Source organism: Mustela lutreola, chromosome 10 (genome assembly GCF_030435805.1).
Source record: "Mustela lutreola isolate mMusLut2 chromosome 10, mMusLut2.pri, whole genome shotgun sequence".
Lineage (NCBI taxonomy): Eukaryota > Metazoa > Chordata > Mammalia > Carnivora > Mustelidae > Mustela > Mustela lutreola.
The window spans coordinates 104,836,342-104,862,865 of NC_081299.1; the positions used below are offsets into that span (position 1 = coordinate 104,836,342).

The window sequence follows — 26,524 nt, forward strand, 5'->3', positions numbered from 1 at the left end:
CTCATCCTCATCACCCCTTTCAGAATAATAAAAATCATTTCAATTAGAGGGGGACTTGTGGTATCCATTTATTGTTCTCACCCTATAAAGAAGAAATAGGTACTGCAGAAGCCTATCCTAAGGGATGAGGGTGGGGTTAAATATTCAGCAAACATTTACTGAGTTAGGATAATGTGTTTCTTTGATAGGAACTGCAATAGGAACAGAAGAGATTGTAGCTGCCTTCAACGAATACTCATACATCTAAATCCTTCAGTCCTAAATAATTATCATGTCTTACTGTATATAAACCAGGTTTAGCTAAGAAACCCTAGGATGAAACCAAATGATAAAACAGGGAATCGTAACCTTTCCTTTAAAACCCCCTTTCCAATCTTAGTTCTGTGTATCTCAAGTGCTCATTTTATTTTCAAAAGATCTTATTTTTAATTAACCTCTATACCCAAGAAGGGGCTCACGCACACAACCCTGAAATCAAGTCACATGCTCTCCTGACTGAACCACTCAGGTGCCCAAAGAGCTCATCTTTTAAAAAAAACTCATGCACTCCAAAATTGAAGGCGTTTCCTCATGAGTATCTATAGTTGTGGAAAACTAGTCTATACCAACAGAATATCCCACCACAGTTCTTTAGTTAATTGGAATTAAAACTAAATGTAGCTCACATTCCTTCCCTATTCACCCCAACCCCCACTCTGACTATAATCTTTAGGGTCCTGTCACATAGGTAGTGTTTTCCCCACAAGATATCCAAAACCAGGAACAGTGAAGTATGGGCAAAGCTCCCTCAGGCATACTTAGGAATAGCTTCAACACCATCTCAAAGACAAGAAAACCATTTCTGACATTAAAAAACTTTTATTTTTATTTTTTTGTTTTTTACAAAGAATACCCCCCACCTGGGGTGAAAATATATCTGGTTAAGTACAAAATACAGTTTTTATCATATAAAAAGATAAACAATTAAAAAAACAAAAAAAGTGAAACCACCTTCAGCCCTTTCTCAGAAAAGGATGGAGCTCAGTGCTCTGACACAGGACAGTGAACAAAGTGCTAAGGCTAAGGGAGACTGACCAAGTGCCAAGGGCTGCAGTGAGAGAGGACTGTTGATATCCTTGCCTCCTAACACTGGGCAGAAAGGGAGCCCTGTGGGTTTTGGTGAAGACCCATCCTCTTGTTTCTCATGGCAATGTCTGGAAGCTCTGATCACAGTATCAGGGGCATCTTGATCTAGAGTTCCTTCTCAAGTGTGCAGAAGTCACAGTGGCGAAGGCTGATAGCAGCAACCCTTCTCACAGAATTATTAGAGTGTCAGAATGACAGAATTCTATACACTGGGACAAAGTCTCAAAAGTGAGGAATAACACGATATATATATATATTTTGTCACTGTGCTTACCCCTAGAAACATAGTAGACCAGTTTTAGCTTACATTTGAGATCAGGGGGAACAAAAAAAAGAAACACCCAAAATTTGACAGGAACTAAAGTGCTAAGAATTATCACCTCAGAATCCATTCCAAGGAGTCACGTAAGAAAAACACATTCTCCTGCATGAAAACATTTGCCAAGAGGAGAACACAGTGCAATAGGCTTTAAAAATGGCTTTTAAGACCTTTGGTGGGGCATAGTTAACAACTGCTTTAAGCCAGATTAAAGTATATTCTAAGCAAAGACAACCTTAGAGCCTTTTCTCTTTAATTCACATGGGAAGTGCTCTCCTAAGTTCAAACCAAATCAGCTCTGGAAGGTTTATGCTTTGTTTTTTCTCTCTATAAGTGTAAAAACAAAGGGCAACACCTTTTTTAAGAACCTTCTTGTCCCAAATTTTTGGCCATGATATTTTCCTTTTTGTTGTCCTTGTTTGCTAAATTGGCTCTGCTCCACATAACACAAAAGTTCAAGATACATAATCTTCTCCAAAAAACCTGGGGAAGACCATGTCAGGAGGCCATTTCTGCCCCTTCTTCAAAAACTACTAAAATGCCTCAGTTTTTAAGATCTGAGAAAATGGGATGGGCCTGAGTTTTTCTAGTGTGTTTTTAAACCCATCCAGCAAACACTCCCAAATCACAGCATCTCACTGCCTGAGGACGTGTGCGCACCATTTAAGGCCCAGGAGATTGCCTGCTGATCACCTCCTATGTTGTGGAATCAGAGGCTGGGGTGGACCCATACCCCACTGTAGACTGTTGAGTCTCTGAAAAATTAAGAGTCCAGGAAGAGAGGTGAAAGAAACAAGTTAAGTACAGCTGCTTCTTTTCTTCCACATGTTCACTGCACATTGTTGTTAAGGATGCAGGGATCCACCTGGGGGAGGCAGGGCGAGAAGAGAAAGAAACGACCATTTTAGTTTGGGTAAGAACGAAAAGAACCACCCAGTTTAGCAATCTCTCCCACTCAACTTCCTATAGAAGGCTTAGGACAAATGCAGCAGTAAAATGACAATTCTCACCTCAGTGTAAGTAGGTGGTGGCATGAACTTGAACTCGGGAGCATACATAAAAATAGGGCTGTCTTGGGAACCATCTGTGTCATCTAGCAGAGGAGTGGTGGGGCTCTCCAATCGGTGATCTTCAGGAATGATATCCATATAGCAAGGAGGAGCTGGAAAAAACATAGGCATAAGAAGTCTGCCCATGAAATATCTGACCATCACAATTTCACAAACCCAAGCAGGCCAAAGAAGAAAAGACATTAGGTCTGGCTCACCTTCTGGAGTATCAGGGATGTTGAGATCTACCCAACTCATTTCAGAGCTGGTCCGACTGGCCATGCTGGATGTCCGGCTGCTCAGACCTGACCTGCTACCAATTACCAGGGGCAGATCAAGGATGACCTTCTTGGAGCCAGGGACACTAACATAGATCTAGAAAGGAAAATGGTAGTTCATTAAACTAGAGGTCAGGAGAAACCACTGCTATTCTAAAAGATGAAAAATTTCTCTGACTCCACCCACTCACCAGTAAGGAGTATTCAACTCGAAGAATGTTGCAGCCCAAGATAGAAGGCCTGATCTTCTGCACCCGAAGACTCTTGCCACGCCATGATGCACAGGTTCCTGAGATGATATGATTGCCTCTGACTGATGACAACTTCTGTGTCAGCACCTTGGTTTGGCCATTGGCAAGGTAAGTGTGGCGGGCTACTATGGCAGCTTTGGGAACCACTATTCGGGAAGATGTATTCTCGAAGTCAGCATGAATAGAAATCTCATCACCTAATCATGAGAAAGATTAAAACTTATTAGCTGATGCTTAGTACAATTAATGGCTTTTATTCCATTCTCTATCCCCTGCTCTCATTCCCAAAACCACAGTTTCAGTTTCATCAGTCTACCATTTTAAATTTAAGGTTTTTACCTTCACAGAATCCTTTTCTGTCAATTCGGGCAGAGACAGACACTTGTCCATCTGGAATGAACATGCAGGAAACTTTCTTCTCCTTTTTAGCAGACACAGGGGCCTATATTCAAGAGGAGTAAAATAAGGCGTTTTGAGAATTTCTAGAGATCCCTCTCCGCTTCTTTTTCCTTTCCACTCCTTACTGAGAATAGGCAACTTTCTCTCCCACCCCTGAGGTGTTTCAATCTGATGCCCAAGACTCTTTACTTATCATCCCTAAAGCCCAAAGAGGAGAATTTTAAAATGAATCTCACCATTAAATCAGGAGTATTAACATCTACTAAATCCATCACTTCGAAGATTTTCTTTGTCTCTTGAGTTGGCTGGCTGGGGCGATCAAGAAAAGCCTTCACCCAGTAGTTTACACACCCATATTTTCCTTTGAAGGATGTTCCCAAAGGCCTGTGTCAAGAAAAATGAAGCGATTAATCCAAAAGTCCTCTCCACCAACAGTAAATGATCAAAGGTGGGGACAATTTTTAGGCATTAAAAAAGTCCAAAGATGTATTTAGCAAAACACCTACCCATGAGGAAGCTCAAAGCCGAACTTGTACTCATATTTGTTTCCAGGTCTCATGATCACCATCTCATTCTCACCTAATAAGAAGAAAAGAGAGTAGCCCATCAGGTTTCCTGTTACACTTAAAATGCATCCGTGTGATAAGGAATTCTTGGGCAGCATGCAAGCCTATTGTAGCTCCCCCAATTTCACCCCTTATATTCTTTTTTTTTTTTTTTTTTTTTTTTTTTTAAGATTTATTTATTTGACAGAGAGAAATCACAAGTAGACAGAGAGGCAGCCAGAGAGAGAGAGAGAGAGGGAAGCAGGCTCCCCGCTGAGTCACCCCTTATATTCTTAAAACGAAAGATTCTGATGCATTGTGTTGGGCAAAAAGTTACAAAGCCCTGCAATGATGAAAGGCTCAACCAGGACAGAGAAGCTACCATCCTCTCAAACAGAAAACAAGAATTAACTTCTTCTTTTCAGGAAACCTTATAACAGCTTAAAGCAACATCCCTCAGGATCACCTTCAGAACACAACACTAAAAAATTCTAGAAACCACCCCTTTTGAGGACAGAGTCTGCAAGTTAAAACTAAAAAAGGAAGCAACACGAAATTCAAGCTGCTCAACCTGAGCAACTTGGAATATTTAGCGTAAGCTCCAATCATTCGTTTCAACTGCCCTCTGGAATGTGCTTTCAGCCGGCCACTCACCTGTTGGCTGGTCTTCCAGGAGGAGGGTGTCTTCGTAGCGCAGGTACTCAGAAGTCTGCTTGCACTGCTGGGATCCCTGCATCCACAGGACTTTGGCGACTCCGCATGCCAGGATCCTGACAGCTTTAACTCGAGTGACTTCGCACACCTCCACGATCACCCGGCCAGCCACTTTCTCCCCACTGCCATACACCTTTTCAGGGTCGTTAAAGACCACCTCAAAAGATTTGATCTTCTTGAACACCACCATGATTGGGCTGGGTTGTCTTAACAATTATAAACAGAGGAGGGAAAAAAACCCCAAATTTCCAAATCCACAAACCCCTCTGGAATAAATTATTTCACTCTTCAACTCTCCACTAAGCTTTCAAAAAGATGTCAGAAAAAGCTGTAGATTATGCCAAGGGAGCCCCAGGCGGGGGGGGGGGGGGGGGGGGAATCAGCTTTCCTTTCTATCCTCCAAACAGCTGGAGGATCGCTCTGGATCTCGGCGGAGCAGTTCACCCGTCTGGGTCAGAGAAGAGGAAAGGCTAGTTACAAGTGGGAGCCGGAAACTGCTTTATATAGTCGAGCAGGCTAGCAGGGCCACGCGAGCGCTGGTCCGGAGGCTCGTGCTGCCCTCGTGCACAGCCCCCCCATTGGCTGCCCGGTCCTTGTTTACCAGGAGCCCAACCAATCAGCGAGGTCGCAGCGGCGCGTGGACACGGTGTGCTCCTGGCGGGGAAAATGGTTGTTGTGCACCACCGCGTCGCAGGGAGGAGGGGGCCAAGGGGCTGCGCAGCGGCTTCCCTCCTGCCCGAAGGAAGCTGGCGGCCTCGCTGACCCTAAGATTTAACGCGGGTTAGTGGAGTCGGAGGGCGGGTGCAGATGCTTCTGGACTGGGAGCAGGGTTTGAGGCAAAAAGAAAATGTGCTTAGGTGGGTATTTCGCGCCTCGCTTTAGCCAGTGCAATTAATTTAGAGGCGACCGTTTATGGCCGGCTCACAAGTCGCAAGTCCTGTGAAGAATAATCCCATAACTCCAAGAATACTTCAGAATTGGGGCGGAGGCCAGGGAGCTCTGGCGTTACTGTTCAGGAGGATCCCTTTTGTCCTTCTGCCCTACGTCTTTGTCAAACCCCCAAACTACTGTGAAAGAAAGGAGAACTTGTGACAGATTGTAAACCTCTCTTCAGTCCTCAGTGGACTGTGAGTATGGGGGGGTGTGCTGTTCAGCCTTCTCTCCCCCTTTCTAGTCCGTCAGAGCTCGGGACGGCGCTTGTACTGTTCTCACCCCCCGTACCCTCTATTCTGTTTTCTCTGTTCTCTGGAACGGAAATAGGGCGTGTTCACATCCTGTTGCTTATCCTCTCATCTCTTCAGTTTCTACCTGCAAAGTTGGGGAACACTTTGTTATGTTCCCCCAGTCACCTATTACTCTTCAGTAAGGTGTGTACTTTGGGCTCTATTCTCTCTCTCCCTCCCTCCGTGCTTCTTCAGGAAAGGAAAGAAAAGGAGAAGAGATACTTCACTCTTTCCATTTTGCTTCTGAGTTGTTTGTGCTCTTTCTTGTCCTTATGCCCTCTGCGACCCACTAAATCAAAGGCACGTCCCTAAATCTGTTGCCCATACTCTTCACAGCGTAGTTAAAAGTTCTCTTGTTTATAACCAGTATGTCAGTGGAGAGATGGCTGTATTCCTGTTTGAAGGAAGAGCTTCCCTATCTTTTAAAAGTGTTTTTCTAAGCCCTTTAGAAATCCCGGTGAAGAAGACAGAAGGGTCACTACGACACTATAAGTTTAAGCTAAAAGATACCCTGACTCCTCACTCTGCTGTTATTTGGCCGTGAGGATTTCCCCCAACCTAGCCATAAGATACCTTAAAGAGCTATCTCATGAGAAATTATTCATAAATGCAATAAGAAAAACTTGCAGAGTTACAGGGATTTCCACCCCCCGCCCCAACTTGTCTTTGAATCCTGGGCCTCTCCTATTTCTGTGTTGAGGTATCAGGAGATTTTCATCCCTATCTCTCTCACTCTCTCTCTCTCTCTTTTTTTTGTGCTGGAAAGAGGAAGACAGTGTTTCCAGGATTGAGATGCGGAAGTAAATAAGAAGCATTAAGATATACAGCAATCTTATTCTCAACAAAAAGAAGGCTATCCATTGCTATTAAGAAGCCTTCTTACTTTCTCATACACCATAACTGAGTTGACACCCTAAGGCTAACAAGTTAGAACTCAGCCCCACTATTAAGCAAGCTTAAGACTCAGACATCAAAACTCTGTTGGAAAACACACCCACTATCAACCCCCAGGAACAAAAAGGGGAACATGTTGATCCTTAGGGTGTGTGAGTTTGAGGTGGCACCCTGTTTTAGAAACCTAGTCAACAAGGTCTGAGTTGTTTTTTAGTGGGTCAGCAATATTGATCGAATTATCAAGGAGCAGGCAGGGTAGGACTCTCTCCAAAGTAAATTTTAAAATTCAGAATTGTGGCTTTGGGGAGAACTTCCTTTTTTTTTTTCTTTTTTTTTTTGAGATTTTATTTATTTGAGAGAGCAAGGGAGAGAAAGAGCATGAGTAGGGAGGAGAGAGAGGGGGAGTAGCCGATGCCCCACTGATCAGGGAGCCTGATGCAGGAATCAATTCTAGGACCCTAGGATTATGACCTGAGCTGCAGGCAGACTGAGCCACCCAGGCACCCCGATAACTTTCATTTTGATGGGTATGAAAGTGGACATGAATACAAAACAGCAAAATGTTTACAAAGAAATAGATGAATCAGGGGTGCCTGGCTGGCTGCATTGGTGGAGCACGCAAATCTTTATCTCTGGGTGGTTAAGTTCGAGCCCCACATTGGGTGTAGAGATTACATTAAAAAAAAAAAAAAGATATGAGTGAATATTGTTAAACTGTGTGTGATATGTAGCTACATAGTTTTTGAGAGGAAAGAAGGAGAGGTGAATAGAAATAGATCAGGGTGGTAGTGATTCTGGACATCTTAGAGAAAAAGAGAATGCTGATATTTGTTTATTTGGGCACATATATGAAGGGCCAAATTTTTTGAGCTTTTTAAAATCAAGCAATTCTCTCTTGCAATGAATTCCTCTCTGGGCTCAGGGTTTTTTCCTTTTCCATTTTGTAGAACTCAGTATAGACCACTTGTTTGCTCTGTGCTATGTCTGGATTCCCTTAAATGCCAAAAAACTATTTAGCTTTGGCAGTAAGCAGCTGCTTACCAGGCTCCTGGCCAAGGCATGTTCCGAAATGAAGCTCTCTTGGACAGAGTTGTTTATGACCTTTCACCTTATAACCTGGTATTGAGATAAAAATTTGCTCCCTGATTCTTCTTTTTGGGTTCCTGAATCAAAGGAATAAAAAATCATGTAGGTTCCTGTCCTGAGAACGGGGTACAAACACTTGTGGAATGCCAGGCTGGGGGTGGGAGGGGTCCAGGAGGGTCAGCCTAGTCAGGTTAAGTCAAGGAGTTTTCAAGTGAGATCGTCTTTACCTGTGCCTTCCCCACCCTCTTCAATCTCTGTGCCAATAAAAATCAAAAGGTGATAGTTTGTTTTACTGGAGTTGGTTAAGTAAAGCCAAAGCTTTCAGGGAGAGAAATGCCCTCACTACTCTGTTGCCAGTCAGAGTCAGAGCTGGTTGTGTTTCTTTCCTTAGCTTCTGGTCTGATAAACAAATAAACCCCTTTGTCACCTCCACTCTGTGAACTTCCCTTTACTCTAACCTATCAGCTTTTTCCCATTTTCCCCCTAGACAACGTTAGTTTAGAGGCAACTAGAAGTAGAAAGAAGTATGGAATTCCAGACTGCTCAACTGTGTGTCTGCCTCCGAGTCATTAATAATATATTAGTAATTGTATAGCATCTTAAGAGTTCAAAGTGACTTTTTTGTCATTTATTGAGCACCTATAATGGACAAAGTCCTTAACATAATTATTTCAATAACATTTTATTTATAAATAAATATGTCATCTGTATGTTCCAGAAAGGATTTAAGGTAGATTATTTATTGAATTCTCACAATAACCCTGTGACTCAGGGTTGATTAAGTCAGGCTCAGAGGATTAAGTAATTTGCCTGAGGTCATAGATTTTGTTAATAGAGCAAGATCTTGAACCCAAGTTTGTCTGGACTGAAGTATGAAGTCTTTCTAATGTGTTGTCCTGTCTCTCAGTGCTTTAACACATTGTATCTTATTTGATGCTTGCTATAAGGGATAAGGATTCAGGGCAAGACTAACAAAATTTTAGAGTCAAAGCAGACTCTACCAGTCTTCAAACAACAACCACCACCACCCCACAAAAGAGATGAGAGAGAGAGACAGAGAAAGACACACACACACACACACACACCACCCCACAAAAGAGATAAGAGAGAGAGAGACAGAGAAAGACACACACACACACACACACACACACACACACACACACCACACCCCCCCCCCCCTACCCCTAGGACATACAGCTGGTAACCGGCGGGGCCATTCTCCAAATCCAGGATCCTTAACACATAATATAAAGCTCTTGTCTCCAGGATGCTTTGCAAGTGTTCTTGTTTTTTTAATTTAGGTTTAATTATTAAAAACACCTTATCTGGAAGCCCACATTTCGTGTTTATTGGAGTCTGTTTTTCTATCATGTGGAGGAAAGAATGGACATCTAGGAGTTGCCCAACTTCAGGGAGAGGTAGGGAGAGAAGGTAAATTAATTTGTTCAGAACTACTGTAGACTCATTTAGATACTTCTTAAAATTGCCTTATTATATTAAGAAATGTAGTTCCCTTCTCGTGCTATTACTCCTCTGTTTTCTTTCCTGTACTATTATATTTCTTAAGAGAATAACTTATATAGGCTTTCTGCATTGACTAAATTTGTCTCTTTGTAGTCTGGCTTCTGCTACCACTGAAATGGTTTTCTTCAAGGTTTCCAGAGGAAACCAGAAGGCTTTTTTGGCCTTATTCCCTTTGGCTCCTATATAGTTTGAAACTGACATCTTTTTAAAATGTAGACATTCATCTTGAGTTTTGGATTTTCTCCTTTTCTGGCAATTTTTTATTTCTCTAATCCCAAAAGCTTTTCTGGAGGACTTGTCCTTGGCCCTCTCCTTTTCTTCCTTTAAGCTTTGCTCTTCAGTTTGCCCATCTGTATATCACTTATGTAAAATTTTTACTCTATCTTTAGCCTGTTTCCAAAGCTGCAGCTAGCATCGCAAATTCAACTTGTCCAGTATAGAATTAATAATCTTCCCCCTGTGTTCAAACTCAGTTCTTCCCTTTGTTTCTTTTAATGGAACTATTATACATCCCCCCAATTATCAAGGCTTAAAATCCAGGAATTGCTTTTGATTCCATCCTATCTATATGACATTCCCCACATCCAATCAGTTGCCAAATTCTGTGGAGGCCATCTTTGCAGGGTTTCTAGAATTTACCTCTTATTTATTATTCCACTGCCAGCACTCTGATTCATGTCCTTGTTACTTTTGCCTAGATTATTTTAATACCTTGTAACTGACCTTTCTGCTATAATCAATAGATCATAATCAGATTAATCTAACAAAATTGAACTCTTGTCTGTTCCTGTGATGCTCCAAAACCCACTGATTACTGAATCAAATCCAAATGCTTCAACCTAGCCTTTAAAGTCTTCACAAATTGGCCTTAACCAAACTTTCCAGTCCCGTTTGCCTCTACTTCCTCATCTATGTACCTTATACCTCAGCCAAACCTGAGTACTTAGTGTTCCCCAAATACATCCTTCTCTGCCTTTACGTCTTTGGTTATGCTTTTCTCTTTACCTGGAATGCCTGACCTTCCTCCCCCATCTCTGCATTTTGAAATCCTATCCACTCCTTTGTTGACAGCCAAATGACTTTCTTCTATGAAACCTTTCTTGATTCCCAGTCCTCTCATCTTTCACCTTGCCATCAAGTTGAATTTCACTCTCTTTTAAATGCTCCGTGACACAAATGTTACTTATATTTCTTATATAAAATCTACACATAAGTTTTCTTTTCTCTCCTGGACAATGAATTCCTAGAGAGTCTTTAAAAAAAAAAAAAATCTTTGTATTCTTTATAGCACCTTGCAGAATACATTTCATAGGTTAAATATATTATTCAATATAAATTGAATTGGTAGGTTGTGGTGTGTCTATAGAACAGAATATGCCACTAATCAGAACCTAGTATTGTTTCTTACCAGTATAAGACTAAATTTCAACCTCACTTCCTTCTGCTGTGCTAGAACATATGCAACCAGTCCCTTCCTCAAAGCCTATGGCCCAGTCGTGTATCAGAGCAAGGGTGGTAAGTCAGTGAGAGGTGATGATTTGTTTTTCTGAGGGGAAAATTGGACTATGTTGATATTTATAAACATGAAAGATTTGGGACATTGTGTGCTTAGCCCAACTTCCTCTTTTCTGAGAATTTTTTTTTTCTTACACAATTCAGTAATCCATTTGCTCAGCCCTGCCACCTAGTGGGTGGACTAATGTATTGTCAAGATCCTTAGTCCAAGAATTGTCTCAAATGCATCAAAGATTTTCTGAAACCTGAAACCCTAAGTGACAAAGACGATTCTTTGATTGTGAGAAGAAGGAGCAGAGGAAAGAATATGATATTCATGCCTGAGAGGAAGAAACTATATATTAAGCCAGTTTTCTATTTTTTACCTAGACTAACATTTAACAATACATTCTTTGTTAATAGCATTTTATAGTGTATATAGAGCTGTTTATACATGTGCATTATTAAGCAATTGCATTAACATTTGATTCTAACTAAATAGGCAGGTATATATTTTGCAGAAGAGAATATTGTGATTCAGAGAGTTCAACTGACTTGCCTAAGGTCACACATCTAGGATAAAATTCATCTGACTTATGGCTGAAAAATCTAAGTAGTCCATCTCTGCTCCTTAAACAAAGAAAATTAATCTCCTTTGTAAAGATTGATTTCTACTAGCAGATTTAATCGCCACCTTCTTTGTATTCCTACAGTATGTTGGACATACTTCTACATATTATGAATATTGATCATTTATCTTATAATTATCTGTGTTTCTTCCCACCTAAACCAAGTTCCCCGAAGGTAAGAACCATGTTTGTCTTATGGCCTGGCATAATTTAGGTGATTCAAAAATTCTAAAGAAGGGTCAAAATCAATCAGTAGGATTATTTTAGCCTGATCAGCTAATGTGTAGATAGACAGCCCCTCCCATGACTCGTCCTTCTTGTTCTTGTCTGTTCTCCATCACTACATTTCAAGGCTATAGGCTTGTCTGTGGTAGGTGCAGGGCTGTATTCTCCACACAGAGAATACCACAGCAGAATCTTCTGGTTTTGATGCTGTAGTTTTAGCAAAGGGACTTTCAATTCTTGGCCAGGGTGAGGTGGGCTGAGAGGGCAGGATGAAGAAGCTGACTGATTTTTTAAAAATCTGACCACTCATTTCTCAGAGGTAGGAGTTGGAGAAAAGTGCTGTATCAAAGACTGATTACATAAAGATGTGGCATATGCATACAATGGAATGTTACTCAGCATTAAAGAAATGAGATCTTGCCATCAGTGACAACATGGATGGACCTACAGGGTATTATGTTAAGTGAAATAAGTCAGAAGGAGAAAGATAGATACCATATGATTCCACTTATATGTGGAATCTAAAAACAAAATGAATTAACAAACAAAAAGAAATGGACCCTTAAATACAGAGAACAAACTGATGGTTACCAGAGGGGAGAGGATGAGGGTGGGCAAAATGCGTGAAGTGGAGTGGGTGGTACAGCCTTGCAGTTACAGAATGAATAAGTCATGGGGATGAAAAGTACAGCCTAAGGAATATAGTCAATGATATTACAATAGTGTTGCATGGTGACAGATGGCGACTACCCTTGTGGTCAGCATAGCACTAAACTGTAGACTTGTCTAATCACTATGTTATACACCTGTAACTAATGTAACATTGTGTCAACTATATAGTTTCATATATATATATATATATATATATACATATATATATATATATATATGTATATATATATATATATATATTCTTTGAACCAAGAGCAGATAATGATTCCAAAATCATTAGCCCTGTGGTGAAGGCAAATTCCAGTTATCCTGCCTGATTTCTCTTTCACTTTCTGAAAGCCCACCTTCCATTCACACACAAGTTTTATCTCAGGAAACATATGTAATATATTTCTTCCTGTTGGAAAGGATGATGAATAATTTGGTTTGGGAGTAGGCAGAAAAATTGAGGAAGGCCTTTTATTTTCTAATGCTTTGCCTTCTCTCCTTTCCTTTATGCTGGAGCAGTTTCCTGACATTGATTTTGGCAACCATAATTACTGCAGCACGGAAATTATCTCTATTTCCTTGAGAAGAAGCATGGGGAGGAATTTGCCATAAAGCACACAAAGTGGATGAAGTGGGTTGGGAGGTGTTGGGTAGACCTAAGAAGTGTGTGAGGTGGCCACAAATTTGATAATTAAGGGGAAAAGCTCAGGACTGGCCAAAGTGGGAATATCTTCCCTTTTAAAAATCAAAATAATGTTGCTTAAAATCACATATTTAGGGCTCATACAAAAAACATCAGTTCTCATGCCCTCCTACTGAGACATTCATTAGAGTCTCTTCCAATTCAGTTAGCTTTTTTTTTTTAAAAAGATTTTATTTATTTATTTGACAGAGAGAAATCACAAGTAGATGGAGAGGCAGGCAGAGAGAGAGAGAGGGAAGCAGGCTTCCTGCTGAGCAGAGAGCCCGATGCGGGACTCGATTCCAGGAGCCTGAGATCATGACCTGAGCCGAAGGCAGCGGCTTAACCCACTGAGCCACCCAGGCACCCCCAGTTAGCTTTTTTATCTGGCATTTACTTCCTATTTCTAGGTGAAATGTTTCTCCTTTGACTTCTTAATTTAGAAATAGTAGACACAGATTTTACATTTTTGTTATAGTAATTGAAATGTCAGCTTTCACATTATGTTGTATATCTGCCTTCTCTTTCCTTTTACCTCATTCTCCTAATAGTTATAGCACAGTTTGGGCTGTATCAATAGTTAGTGTTTACATTACTGTCGCTGTGTAAATAATATCCACTGTGGAGCCAAGTAACATATTTTCATTATTTCATGTCTTGAACAACCCTTTGTTTGTTGTAAGGTTATATGTAATAATTTATTTAAACAATTTATTTAACTGTGACACTACCTCCAATTTATTCCTGAAATGCCTATTCCATCAAATATTTATTAGAATTTTCTCTCAAATGACCAACATACCTAACAATCTAAGAAATCACATTTGTTTTCCTGGGAGACTCGCCCCAGCCCCAGTGAGTACTTCTTTTTAGTCACCATCGCCATCTGCTGACTATTGGTGGAATTGAAACACAGAATTATGAGGTGCAGGGCTGATGTTTTTAAGCCAGAAAATGTGCTTTCTATGGTATTTGGCCTTTGGAATGACAATCTGGAGGAAGGAATATGTCCCTGTGATAGGAGTAGAAAAGAGAATACAAAATCATGAAATACTCCCTCTCCCTTGCCCCGCCGTTCTCTTCTTTTCTGTGTTTTCCGAGAAGAACAAGTCTGTTCTAATATTCCTTATGATGCTGTGGTCATTCTAAGTCTTTGTCAGATCCACCAAAGGAAAAGGGAAAGGTGGGCTACCTGTTTGTTTGTTTGTTTGTTTAATTTTAGCTTTATTGGGTATACTTGATGTAAGTAAGATGAACTACACATATTTAAAGTGTATAATTTCATGGGTTCAGGGGTGTCTGGGAGACTGATGGTTAGGTATCTGCCTTCGGATCCGGTCGTGATCCCAGGGTCCTGGGATGTAGCCCTGCATCCAGCTCCCTGATCAGGCGGGACCCTGCATCGTCTTCTCCCTCTGCCTGCTGCTCTGCCTGCCTGTGCTCACTCTCTCTCTTTCTCTCTCTCATTCTCTGTCAAATAAATAAATAAAATCTTAAACAAAATAAAGTATATAATTTCATGGGTTCTAACATATGTATACCCATGAAATTGCTGCTACAATCAAGTTAATGAACATGTTACTTCCCATATTTCCTCTTGCCCCTTTGTAAGCCATCTCTCCCTCCTTTCACCCATTCCTAAGCAACCATTGATCTCCTTTCTGTCCCTATATATTAGTTTACATTTTCTAAAACTTTATAAAAATGGAAACAACCAATATATACTCTTTGTTGTTGTTGTTTGGCTCCTTTTGTTTGCATAATTATTTTGAGATTCATCATGTTATGTGCATTTGCAGTTTATTTCATTTTATTGCTGACTGATATTGTCTATGGATTTATCACAACTGGTAAATTGTGATAAAATTTATCTCAAATGACCAACATACTAATAATCTAAGAAATCAGATTTCATCTGTTGATGGACATTTGGGTTGCTTCCAATTTTTTTGGTTATTTCAGAGAAAACTATAATGAACGTTTGTGCATATGTCTTTGTGCTGACACACATTATCATTTCCCTGGGGTCACTACTTAGAAGTGGGATGTTTAGATCATATGGTATGTATATGCTTAATTTTGAGAAACTGCCAAACCATTTGTACAAACTAGTTGTACCATTTTACATTTCCACCAGTAGGTTGTGAGAACTCCACTTCTTCCAACACTTGATATAATCAGTCTTTTTAATGTTAACCATTATAGTGGTTGTGTAGTGTTTTCTCATTGTGACTAATTTGGTTTGCATTTCCCTAATGACTAATAACATTGAGCATCTTTTCATGCGTTTATTTTGAGCTACCCATTTATTTATTTGTTTGTTTGTTTGTTTTTAAAGATTTTATTTATCTATTTGACAGAGAGATCACAAGTAGGCAGAGAGGCAGGCAGAGAGAGGGGAGAAGCAGGCTCCCTGCTGGGCAGAGAGCCAGATGTTGGGCTCCATCCCAGGACCCTGAGATCATGACCCGAGCTGAAGGCAGAGGTTTTAACCCACTGAGCCACCCAGGCGCCCCTACCCATTTTTAAATAAACACTCCACTGGTACTAGGGCTAACCTTAAGTTTGGGCAAAAGAAACTGTGTTACATGACAGGTACCATAGAAAAATCTAATTCATCAGTTGGCCATGAAATTATCTTTTTTTTTTTTTTAAGATTTTATTTATTGGACAGACAGAGTTCATAAGTAGACAGAGAGGCAGGCAGAGAGAGAGAGAGAGAGAATGGGAAGCAGGCTTCCTGCTGAGCAGAGAGCCCAGTGTGGGACTTGATCCCAGGGATCATGACCTAAGCCAAAGGCAAAGGCCTTAACCCACTCAGCCACCCACGCACCCCTGGCCATGAAGTTCTTAACTGACTTGATATTCCCACATCTGAGGGATAAAGTTACTCTTTTGAGTTCAGAAAACTAATTTAAGGAGCAGTTAAGAAAGAAGTCACTTGTGTGGAGGCAGCCACACAAGCTGCACTCCTTGTCCACCTCCACAACCGGAATCTTCAATGGCTCTGTTTCCTTGACAACACAGTGTAGTGATGAAGAGTTAAGGCTTTGGAGCCCAGTCACCTGGGTTCAACAGTTATTGTCAGTTACTGAATTAAGTACTGTTCAACCATTTACATGCTATGTGATTGTGGGAAAGTTGCTTAATCTTGCTGTACCTCAATTTCCTTATATAAAAGTGAAGATGACACTATTACCTTCTTGAGAGAGTTGTGAAAATTAAATGAATTAATATGTTAAAAATGTTTAGAACATTACCTGGTAATATTAAGCTCTCAGTAAATGTTAGCTATTAATTTAAATTCCTTGGACTCACTTTCAAGGTCCCTCATAATTTGGCCTCTGTCCATCTTCTAGTCCATTCCTTCCTATCTCCTTCATTTGAGTTTTGCTGGTTTCCTCATTGAAGAATGAATTTATGCACAACTCCGGACAGTCTTCATTGCCCTGGAAGGCCCTTAACAATTCAAATCCTGGGGCACCTGGGTGGCTCAGTGGGTTAAAGCCTCTGCCTTTGGCTCAGGTCATGATCCCAGGGTCCTGGGATTGAGTCCCACCGGGTTCTCTGCTTAGCAGGGAGCCTGCTTCTCTCTCTCTGTCTGCCTTTCGGCCTACTTGTGATCTCTGTCTGTCAAATAAATAAAATCTTAAAAAAAAAAAAAAATTCAAATCCTTTCCAGTCTTCAAAGATCACTTCAAATCCCATCCCTTCTATTGCCTCTTATTATTTCTTTAATTCTCATCAACTATCTTCCATTATTTCATGTGTCATCTATCTTCCATCACCTAATTCCCATCTGAATTCATTGCATCACAGAATTTAGGGAATAATTGCACACTCATCACTCCTCCACGTCAATCAGTTTTGTTTCCCTAATAGCCTGTAAACATCCCAAGGGCAGATATAGTATCTGATACTTCTGAGCCCTCTTTCGATGGAGTAAATACATCGTCTTTACTCCATTTCAAGCATCTGTAAAGAGATTCAACAAAGGCAGCAGAAGAGGATGTGAAGAATTCATAGCTTTAATAACAGATTATGTAGAGGTGGGGATGCTAGCTGCTTTCCTATCCATGCCATGCTCCAAAGGTAGAGTTTCCCTCCTCCTAAGATCCAGACAAGCCCTGTTTCATTTCTGAGCCAGAAAGAGCACATCTTACCGATTTTTATTTATCAGATAGACTCCATCCTTAATCTTTCCTCCTCTTTCCGTCTTCCAAGAGAAAATATTGTTGGATTTTTACATCTCTCATAGGTAATGGTCATGTCTTCCTCTTTCAATTCTTTCATCTTAAAAGTCTCAACCCTTAAGTTTTCTACTGGTCATCAAGATCCCTATAGACTCTAAGTTTGTTGGGGTGATTTCAGGAGTAGAGGAACTACAACAATCGTGTATCATAACTGGGACTGGGAAAATGGACAAAGAGCCACTACAGAAGTCTAGATTACAGAAGCTTTGCCCAAAATCCTTATTCTGTGATCATTTCAGTCCTGGACTATAGCCTTATCTGACTCTGGTTAAATGTCATTATTTCATGTGTCTTCTAGTTCCCTCTGTTTCCTTCAGGGATTCTTCATGTTCTTCCCTGCCTGTCTCTATCCCCTGATCATTTCAAACCAGTCATGGGGTTGCTGGCCTAGTTACTGAATGCAAAGCCACAGAAGAAGGAGCCCAGATAGTGGGGCCAGGAGGGTTCCTGAGGAAAGAGTAACTCCGGCATCTGAGGGGAAGAGATGCAGCTTTTCTAAGTCTGGCAGGAAAGCTCGGGCGTCCTCCAAAGCTGCCTGAGCTGCCACCGTGAAGTTGGGGTCACCAGAGATCAAAACATCAAAGACACAAGAATGGAAGTAAGCATCTTCTACAGGCAGCCCTTCCTTGCACAGCTGTTTGGCCGTATCAATGGTTATAGCTCCACGACGACTGCGTTCTGAGCGAGAGAGTCGCTGACTTGGGGGACACCCCCCAACACAGAGCTGCAGGTCCTGCTCAGCAGAGAAGGCCCTGGCCACATCCTCTGCTACCTTGATAGAGAAGGAGAGCTGCCCAGCTGTCTGCCGAATGATTATAGTTGTGCCGATATAGGCAGCTTGGATCTCCACATGATTCCCAGGATTAGTAGTTCGAATGGACAAACTAGAGCCCCCAGGTCGGTCACCTCCATTGATAGAACCATCTTCGAAGGCTGCTGGAAGATTGTCCACCTCAGCCTGGTAGACCTTCTGATCAATGCATTCCTGCATGTTCTTAAATATAATGGTAAGCTGTGAGGGCAAGAGGGAAAACAGTTCATTTGGGGCTCAGTACTTCGTCCCCTTAACACCAGCGGGCTCACACACAGTCAAGGATCTGATCTGGGCCTCCAGAGTAGGCTTATTGTGGTCTTCCCTCACTCTGATCTCTTTGTACTCTGGTATTGCCCAGCCGTCCCTGCTCAACCCCTCCCTCTCCTTTTTGGTCTCGATCTCAGCAACTCACAGGAGAAAGAAAAGTTTCCCTTCTGTAACTCCTCAACCTAGGACTCCTCAGCTCTCCCCTCAACGTTCTTTTTTGTTTTCTGCATTTGAGTGAAATTCCCAGGGAGGGAAAGTGACTTAAGGAGCTTAAGTGTTAAATGACTTAAGTGTTGGTGGGAGGGTATGGCGGGAGATGTAGGAGAAGTGGAGGAGGAGGAGGAAAGGGAATGGCAGCATTGCTGTGGAACAGTGAGGATGGGAGGGAGGGGTACCGTGGGGCGACCATGAGAGGGTTTGGAGGAGCTGCTGAGTCCCTGACCTTGCGGGTAGCGGTGGCGTTGGCCCCCGATGCCACGGGGGAGCTGGTGGCCTGGACAAAAAGGAAGTCATTATCCAGCAGGGGCCAAGCTCCTTGGACACGGCACGTGTGAAAGAGGTGATGGAAGCTGCGCACGTGGGGGTCCCCAAAGGAGGCGCAATGCAGGAAGCCCGGGGGACGACCGTGCAGCCGGGAAAACTGGCCCTCATAGTCACAGGGGTCCGGGGCTGGGGGTCCGGAGGAGCGGACTGGGCCGGAGCCTGGAAGGGCGGGGCCGCGGGGCGGGGGAGGGGCCGTGGGGCCCTGGCGGGAGCAGTTGTGCTGGATCATCAGGTCTTCGATACCGTGCACCGCCGAATGGAAGGCCAGGTCCCCGCGGCAGGTGCGGGCGGTGCGCCGGGTACAGAGAGCGTAGGAGCGGAGGGCTCGACAGAGGCCGCCGGAGCCCGCGCCACCCCGGCTCCCTGCTCCTGCTCCTCCTCCTCCTGGAAGTGCTCCCGGTGAACCCCCACCTCTAAGGCTCAGGGTGGATGATACATACTCAGCATTGCAGCGGAGGATCTTGCATTGAGAATGAGCTGAGGACAACGGGAGAAAATTGTGAGAAGGCTCCTAGATCCCGGCTCAACTTTCCCAAGTCTGATGCGGGGGGGGGGGGGGCGTGGGATTTCAGCAGCTCCTAAAACCCAACTGAGCCCGAGTTCCAGTCCTATCCCGGGTCCCCAGCCCCCAGCTCCCTAGTTCCTGTGTTCGCTGAGTCTTGATAAAAATGTGTAAGCCCGCTAGATCTCTTCTTCTAGATGAAGCGCTTTTCCAGTGCCCTTCCCCAAGGCGAATGGGAAATAAAATAGATCTGTTTGAGAGGTGGGACAGTGACTGGAACTCCGCAGCACCCATCTCTTCTCCTCACACATGCTCACCTGCCCACCCTTGCACAGCAGAGGACCCTCTAGGTTCCCCAGCCCTTCCCTAGCCCTTCCTTACCATGTCCACAGAGGAGCAGCAGGAGGGTGAGAGTGCTTAGAGTTGGGGGGCTGCCATAGGGGGACCAGCCTGGATTCCCCATACCTATCCGGCCAGGTCCCCCCAGGCTCCGGCTCTTTCCAGCTGATGACCCTCCTACCTAGTGAATTTTGACCGGACCTCCTGTAAGGGACTGAAAAAAGAAATTTGGCTGGGCATGGGGAGAGAGAAGAGTTGAAAATCATTCAGGATGATGTGAAGAGAATTTGGGAAGATCAGGAAAAGGATGAGCGGTCAGGAGTTGGGGAGGATAGGGTTCCCCAAATGCAAGTGTGGCTGTTAAGCCTCTGTGCCCTGCTCTTGTGGCGACTTATGCAATACCCTGAGGTGGGGGTGGAAGGAAAGCTGACTGGACTGGTGGGGGGTGGGGGGACATGGGCAGAGTCCACTGTATTGCCCCATCCTGAACTACCAAACAACAGAAATATCAAAAAAGGAGGAATCATGTGGATGGATCAGACCCCAGTCATCTCTGTCATCCTCCATAAAATTAGGATCTGAAAATACTTCAGAAACATACCTCTTATTTGCCCTTCCCCGTCCAGAGGGGAGACCCTCCAGGGGTCATTCATTTCTCTTCCTTCTTTGTGTCAGAATTTTTTGCAAGGAGTGAGGGTGGACTACCCATTCCCTCTCTAGAACATCAGTATTCAAAGGAAAAGGGACCCATCTCATTAATCTACTAGAGAGCTAAGAGTATAATCCCTCTCTCCTAAGGAATAACGGGACGCAAACCAAGCATGCAATTCAATATTTGTGCTGAGGTAACAGTTTTTGTATTTTTTAAAAAATTTTTTCCAAATCTGACTGAAGAACCACTCTTTTCATCTTCCTTTTGCAAATTCAGAAGTTCCCAATCTTTTGATGAGAACAGGCCTTGGGGAGGGCCTAAGCCCCTCTTGCCAAACTCCCATTTCTTGGGGTAAAGTGGAGTCAGAGTCATGCGGGAGGGAGAATGGGGTGGCAAGACTAGAGTGTGGTGATAACAATTTACAAGGAGTAGCCCCACCCTTGGAAGCCCAATGTGAAGGGCAACGCTGAGTACAGGCAGGGTGGAGGGGTACCAATGACTAATCATCTGAGGCTAAATTTGGTCTTGGTGAGAAAACCACAGAATAGGGGATATGCAAAACTCCTAAAACTTCATCAGAAATCTGAGGCAACAGGGTAAGGAGAAGGCTAAAATGGCCAGAGGAAAGATGGAAGACTTCAAGAGGCCAGTGGCCAGCAACCAGAAATAAGACAGGAGAAATGGAGATGGGGCACCTTGGTATGAAAGAGATCCTAGCTTTTGTACAAGAGACATTCAAGTAGGTGTCATAATTTTCTGAAAGTCTAACTTCATTCCAAAAGTTATTAAAGGAATTGCAATTTCATTTTGACTTACTGTTTCCAGAGGTCAAACATTACTCTGATATCCAATTCTCCAGCCATGACTGCCTACTCTGTCGGTCAGCTCCAGCCAGGGGATCCCCCGTCTCTTTCTCCATGTCTCCCCCAGGTTCCCACACCGGCTGCAATCTCACTGAGGTCAGGGAACCAGAGAAGTTTTGGCGTGGGGGGAAGGGGGAGTAAATGGCTGGCCAGAGTACTGGACAGCTGAGCGGGGGAGGGAGGTGGCTACTGAGTTGACTGTTTTAAAAATAGCTAAGTCCAAAATTCCAGGAAGGTTAGTGGGGGTAGGGTATGGGTGAGGGGAGTGGGGAGGGTAGGAGGATTAGAAAGAATATAGAGTATACAGTGCCAAGTGGGGAAGGGGAGGCAGAAATATCATGGGCAAGTCAGATATCCACTTCCAGGTTATGTGAGTAGTCACTGCCTATTCCAGGCAGCCCTCCAGCATTCTCAGTAATAAACGCCCAACCTTTAAAATTACCTACTAGAGTAGGTAATTACATACCTTTCTGTCACCACCCTCACTCCCACTATATTGAATACTGCATTTAGTTTCTACTGAACACATCTAAGAGGTAGCTGACTTCAAATAAGGTCCATAGCAGAGGTAGTCCACATCCCCTCCCTCATCTTTGCAGAGTATTTCAGAAGGACTAAAAAAGCCAGCTGTCCAGAGAAGAAATCTGAGCTCTGAGTTGCTTAGGAGGAGGGTTTGTTTCAGTCTACCAGCCCAGATCCTTGCAGCTGTTTATCCCCCTACCTCATCCATTTTATTCCCTTCGTTTATACAGCCATTCCTCTTCCCTCCCTCTCACCAACTCACACACAAAATATAAGCTTCTGCATTGTTAGAGGAGGAGGCTAACAGCAGAGGTGAAGAAGGAATAGAGACAAGAGTTTTTTAAAGGTTACTCATCCACAGGGGAGGGGGACTTAGAGAGATAAACCGAGAAAAAAGAGATTCAGAAAGATGCTTTTGTAGAGTAACATAATCTTGTGACCTTTTAAGATATTGCAACCAAGGGATTTGGCCATAGGCGTCTGGGATCATCATCTCTTATACTTGCCAAGTGAAGTGACTACAAAGGCTGATTCCAAATAATGTCCCTAAGGCATTTGATTAATTGGCTTTGCATTTAATTCAGAATCTAGAGGTCTACACAGTATTCTTCTCTTCATTATCCATATATTTCTGAAAAATTTAGATTTCTCTCAACCGCATGAGTCCATAGTATAAGGATTTTACTACAAAAATGTAAAATGCCAACCAAACTATTCAAATGACTTAAAAACACAGTAATTTGACTAGGAAGCTCCTTTGAAAGGAGCCCCTGAGAGAAATGGCTGATTTCAGGTATGGGTCAGGAATTGCTCAAGATAAGCGAAGAAGCCTTCAAAAACTATTAGAACTGGGGCACCTGGGTGGCTCAGTGGTTTAGGCTGCTGCCTTTGGCTTGGGTCATGATCTCAGGGTCCTGGGGTCGAGCCCCGCATCGGGCTCCCTGCTCCGCAGGAAGCCTGCTTCCTTCTCTCTCTCTCTCTGCCTGCCTCTCTGCCTGCTTGTGATCTCTCTCTGTCAAATAAATAAATAAAATCTTTAAAAAAAAAACTATTAGAACTGTATCAAAAGGACTCAGCAACTAGAATAGTTTACACTGGCTAATTTAAGTGTCAAAATGGATACTATTTGCATATTTGATATTTCAACTATCATCTTTGTATCAAATATACTTAAATCTATGAGTTTGCCACTCATTATTGGGGAGCACTAGGGGATCAACTCATTATTTTGAAAACTGTTAATAATTGGAAAGAATCAAACATTTATCTTATCTTTCCTGTGAGAATTCAAGAGGAGGGGGAAATTTCTCTTTATAGAAGTTTTCCAGCAGATAAATGAAGAAGGAATGGCATAATTAGAAAATCAACATTTATAACTCCTAATACATTAATGTGTCTAGGCAATGATCAACAATGGCTACTATCCATCATGAAGGGAGAAACAAAGATTGTGTCCTCCTGATCACAGGTGGATTATAAATTCCACCTATTGAAGCAGGCATGCAAAAAAGCCCTTTCAGTCTGAATCTGAACTAGTGTAGAGCTAACTACTAATTTACAGGAAATACAGGAGACATCAAATGACACCACAGAGGCACAAGTCCAGACTGTGAGAATACTCTACAGGACAAAATGACTTGGATTTTTCAACAAATTCAAGAAAAAAAGAAGAAAATGGAGAGGGAACTTAGGCATTAATAGAGACTTAAGAGACATCAAACAGTTGCAGAGTATGGATTTTATTGGATTCTAATTCAAGAAAACAAACAAAAATTATGAGACAGTTGGGGAAATTTGAATGCAAATGAACAATTCATGAATACTTAATGATTTATAAAGTTAGTGTGATAGGTGGTACTTTTTAAAAAGCAAGAGCTTATCTATCTTTGAATATTTGCAGATGAAATGATATGATAGCTGGAATGCTTATAGGCATTCAATCTTACAGAAGATTGAAACATGCACTGATAATTGTTCAAACTGGGAGATAGAGAACTCAGGTATTCATTACCCTAGGATCTTTTTGTAAATGTTTGAAATTTTCATAACAAAATTTTAAAGTCAGAAATTATCTGTGAGCCCTTTGTGTGTGTGTATGTGTATGTGTGTTTGAGTGTGTGTGTTTAATCGTCATCCTTGTCAAAACCTATCTACCAAATGCCACCCAGAACACATTTATAGTCAACAAAGTTGAGTTTACAGAGAGACCTCTGACTTGTGAATGGGCTTCTTTGTTTCACTTGCAACAGAAGAGTGATTTAAGAATGGGTGATATTGAGAAGGGCAAGAAGATTTTTGTTCAGAATTGTGCCCTAGTGCCATACTGTGGAAAAGGGAGGCAAGCACAAAACTGGGCCAAAGCTCCATGGTTTATCTGGGCAAAAGATAAACCAAGGGCCTGACTTGTCTTCTGCAGATGCCAACAAGAACAAAGGCATCACCTGGGGAGAGGAGACACTGATGAGTATTTGGAGAACCCCAAGAAGTACCTCCCTGGAACAAAAATGATCTCCACCGACATTAAGCAGATGAGGGGAAGAGCAGACTTGATAGCTTTTCTCAAAAAAGGTACTAAGGAGTAACAGTTGTCCACTGCCTTACTTACTACAAAACAAAAATATCAGATCCACCTGGACAAGGGTACTCATCATAGTAGAAATAGTTTAATTATTGTTGAACATCTGTTGGTGCCACATGCTATGCTGAGTGATCTGGTGATAGCATTTCTAATCCTCACAACAACCCTGAAAGGCAAATTTTATCCCCATTTTCTAGGAACCGAAGCGCTTGAAGATACCATCTTGTCTCAGGTTGCCTAATTCAAATCCAGATTTATCTGCCCCAGAAGTCAATATTCTTTGCATTATAGCTTCTTCAATAGGCTCCCGGGTGGCGGAATTTAGATGGAGAAAAGGGGAAAAAAACAAAAGATACAGATTTAGGCAGGATGCGAGAGAAGGTAGACCAGAGAAAACAGTCCCAAGATCTTCAAGTTAGAACACTGGCTCAGAGAATGAGCCCACCACTGAGGGTAAGAAGAGAGATGGCTGGCAACCAACTTTTATATACCCAAGGAATTAAACAAAATTCTAATATAGTTCAATATGTTTAAACTATATTACTAACCCTCTAACTGGTAGAAACCAGTATGTTGAAAACATAGAAGATCATCATTGGATAGCCTCATGAATATCCATATTCATAAATAAATATCTTTTATTTGGTGTCAAATGAAAGAAACAACAAGGAAACAAGATACTTTTTCAAAATTCATTTCAGATAAACTCAGTGATGGTCATTAGGTCATTAATTGTTGTGGTAGAAGGGCCTATTTGAGAAGTTCACCATTTAAGGAAAGTTTGACTTTTTTGGCAGCTTGATATGTTTCCTTTTAAGAGGCAGTGAGAATGCTGTAACTCATTTTCTTTCTCTTTTGGTTTTAACTGTTTTGAAGTTCAGAGGAAAATATAATCTAGTTATAGTATTTATATACACTTGGGTTTTTATTATATATTTTTTTCTATAGCTTTTGAATTTTCTATCTTTATGCTAGTTTTTGTTATATTTGTTTTGGTTGCATGTGAGGTGTTGCTTACATTTTTGCAACTCTCTTTAAACCTCTTGTGGATAAATTAAAGTTAAAATGAAAACAAATCAAGTATTTTTGGAAGTGTGAATTTAAATTTAAGTTAAATAAAAAAGCGTCATTTTTCATAGCTTGAAATTTTACCATTTTACCCATTTGGAACTATTCCATAAAGACAGACTCTTTACTTTGTACCACCTTTACCTAGACATTTGGTGTTTTTATCATTTCCTGGAAAGGTAAAGAAAGCAGTGCTTGCCCTTCCCTGCATTAAGAAGAGAGTTCCAAAAATAAAATGCTTCTAAAATCAAAGACTGCTAATGCAGTAAAAGATGGGTTTCTTTTGGTTGAATTTATTAGGGTGTTAGCAGTATGGGATTATTTGGGATTGAGAGTTTATAAATCAGTGGTTCTTACTTTGGAGGATCACAAACTCCTTTTGAAAACCTAATGAGAGATATTAGCCCTGTCCTCAGAAAAATGTTCAAGTATGTTCCTTGACCTTTTAACTACAATTTCTTGAGGGTACACATACCTCCTGCAAGGGGGCTGGAATAGACATGACTCCTCTTCACTGCAAAAGCCCTCAGTCCTGGCCACCAGACCACCAAGGAGCTACCTCTTTACTATGGATAGTGAGGAGAGCAAGGCAGACACTTCAGTAGGCTCTCAATACCCCTGCCCATCTCCCCTCCAGCAGCCTTTAGTTTTTTTCTCTGTAGTTAAGGGTCTCTTAGGTTTGCCCCTCTTTTTTTTGCCCCTTCCCCTATGTTCATGTGTTTGGTTTCTTACATTCCACATACGAGTGAAATTGTATGGTATTTCTCTAATTATTTCACTTAGCATAATACACCCAAACTCCAATCATGTTGTTGCAGATGGCAAGATTTCATTCTTTTTGAGGACTGAGTAAATATTTCATTATATTATATATATATATATATATAATATGTGTGTATGTATTATATATAACACATTATATTCCATTATATATTTCATTATATAATATGTATTATATATACACACATATTATATACATATAATATATACATTATACACACACACACCCCACATCTTTATCTGTTC

At 41.8% G+C, this 26,524-nt stretch overlaps 2 protein-coding genes and 1 pseudogene across 3 annotated transcripts; 1 reads left to right on the forward strand and 2 right to left on the reverse strand.

Moving 5' to 3' along the window:
• Positions 1 to 838: 838 nt before the first annotated feature.
• On the reverse strand, positions 839 to 5,051 carry TXNIP (thioredoxin interacting protein). Its single transcript, XM_059136670.1, has 8 exons — positions 4,621 to 5,051; positions 3,928 to 4,000; positions 3,658 to 3,805; positions 3,362 to 3,464; positions 2,963 to 3,219; positions 2,712 to 2,868; positions 2,455 to 2,606; positions 839 to 2,309 (listed from the first exon to the last, which is right to left on the reverse strand). Exons 1-8 carry the CDS (start codon positions 4,868 to 4,870, stop codon positions 2,274 to 2,276), a joined length of 1,176 nt encoding a protein of 391 aa, XP_058992653.1. The 5' UTR covers positions 4,871 to 5,051; the 3' UTR covers positions 839 to 2,273.
• Positions 5,052 to 17,109: 12,058 nt separating this feature from the next.
• HJV (hemojuvelin BMP co-receptor) lies at positions 17,110 to 21,444 on the reverse strand. 2 transcript variants are annotated; one of them, XM_059137755.1, is made up of 4 exons: positions 21,284 to 21,444; positions 19,858 to 20,029; positions 18,874 to 19,451; positions 17,110 to 18,362 (listed from the first exon to the last, which is right to left on the reverse strand). In XM_059137755.1, the coding sequence occupies exons 2-4, from the start codon at positions 19,937 to 19,939 to the stop codon at positions 17,742 to 17,744; spliced, it is 1,281 nt and encodes a 426-aa protein (XP_058993738.1). In that variant the 5' UTR covers positions 19,940 to 20,029; positions 21,284 to 21,444; the 3' UTR covers positions 17,110 to 17,741. The 2 variants fall into 2 exon arrangements, with proteins under 2 accessions (XP_058993738.1, XP_058993739.1); XM_059137756.1 differs by having other exon boundaries at positions 19,858 to 20,047.
• A 2,672-nt stretch (positions 21,445 to 24,116) lies between these two features.
• On the forward strand, positions 24,117 to 24,434 carry LOC131810133 (cytochrome c-like; annotated as a pseudogene).
• The last annotated feature ends 2,090 nt before the right edge of the window (positions 24,435 to 26,524 follow it).

What these genes read in the sequence shown, in the direction of transcription:
- HJV (XM_059137755.1), bottom strand. Translation starts at nt 19,939, where the DNA reads ATGGGGAATCCAGGCTGGTCCCCCTATGGCAGCCCCCCAACTCTAAGC. An exon ending in GCTGCTCCTCTGTGGACATG is followed by an intron (nt 19,452 to 19,857) that starts GTAAGGAAGGGC and finishes CGTTGTCCTCAG; the next exon opens with CTCATTCTCAATGCAAGATC. An exon ending in ACGCCACCGCTACCCGCAAG is followed by an intron (nt 18,363 to 18,873) that starts GTCAGGGACTCA and finishes TTGCCCTCACAG; the next exon opens with CTTACCATTATATTTAAGAA.
- TXNIP (XM_059136670.1), bottom strand. Translation starts at nt 4,870, where the DNA reads ATGGTGGTGTTCAAGAAGATCAAATCTTTTGAGGTGGTCTTTAACGAC. An exon ending in GAGTTGAATACTCCTTACTG is followed by an intron (nt 2,869 to 2,962) that starts GTGAGTGGGTGG and finishes TTTCCTTTCTAG; the next exon opens with ATCTATGTTAGTGTCCCTGG. An exon ending in CACCACCTACTTACACTGAG is followed by an intron (nt 2,310 to 2,454) that starts GTGAGAATTGTC and finishes TGCCTCCCCCAG; the next exon opens with GTGGATCCCTGCATCCTTAA.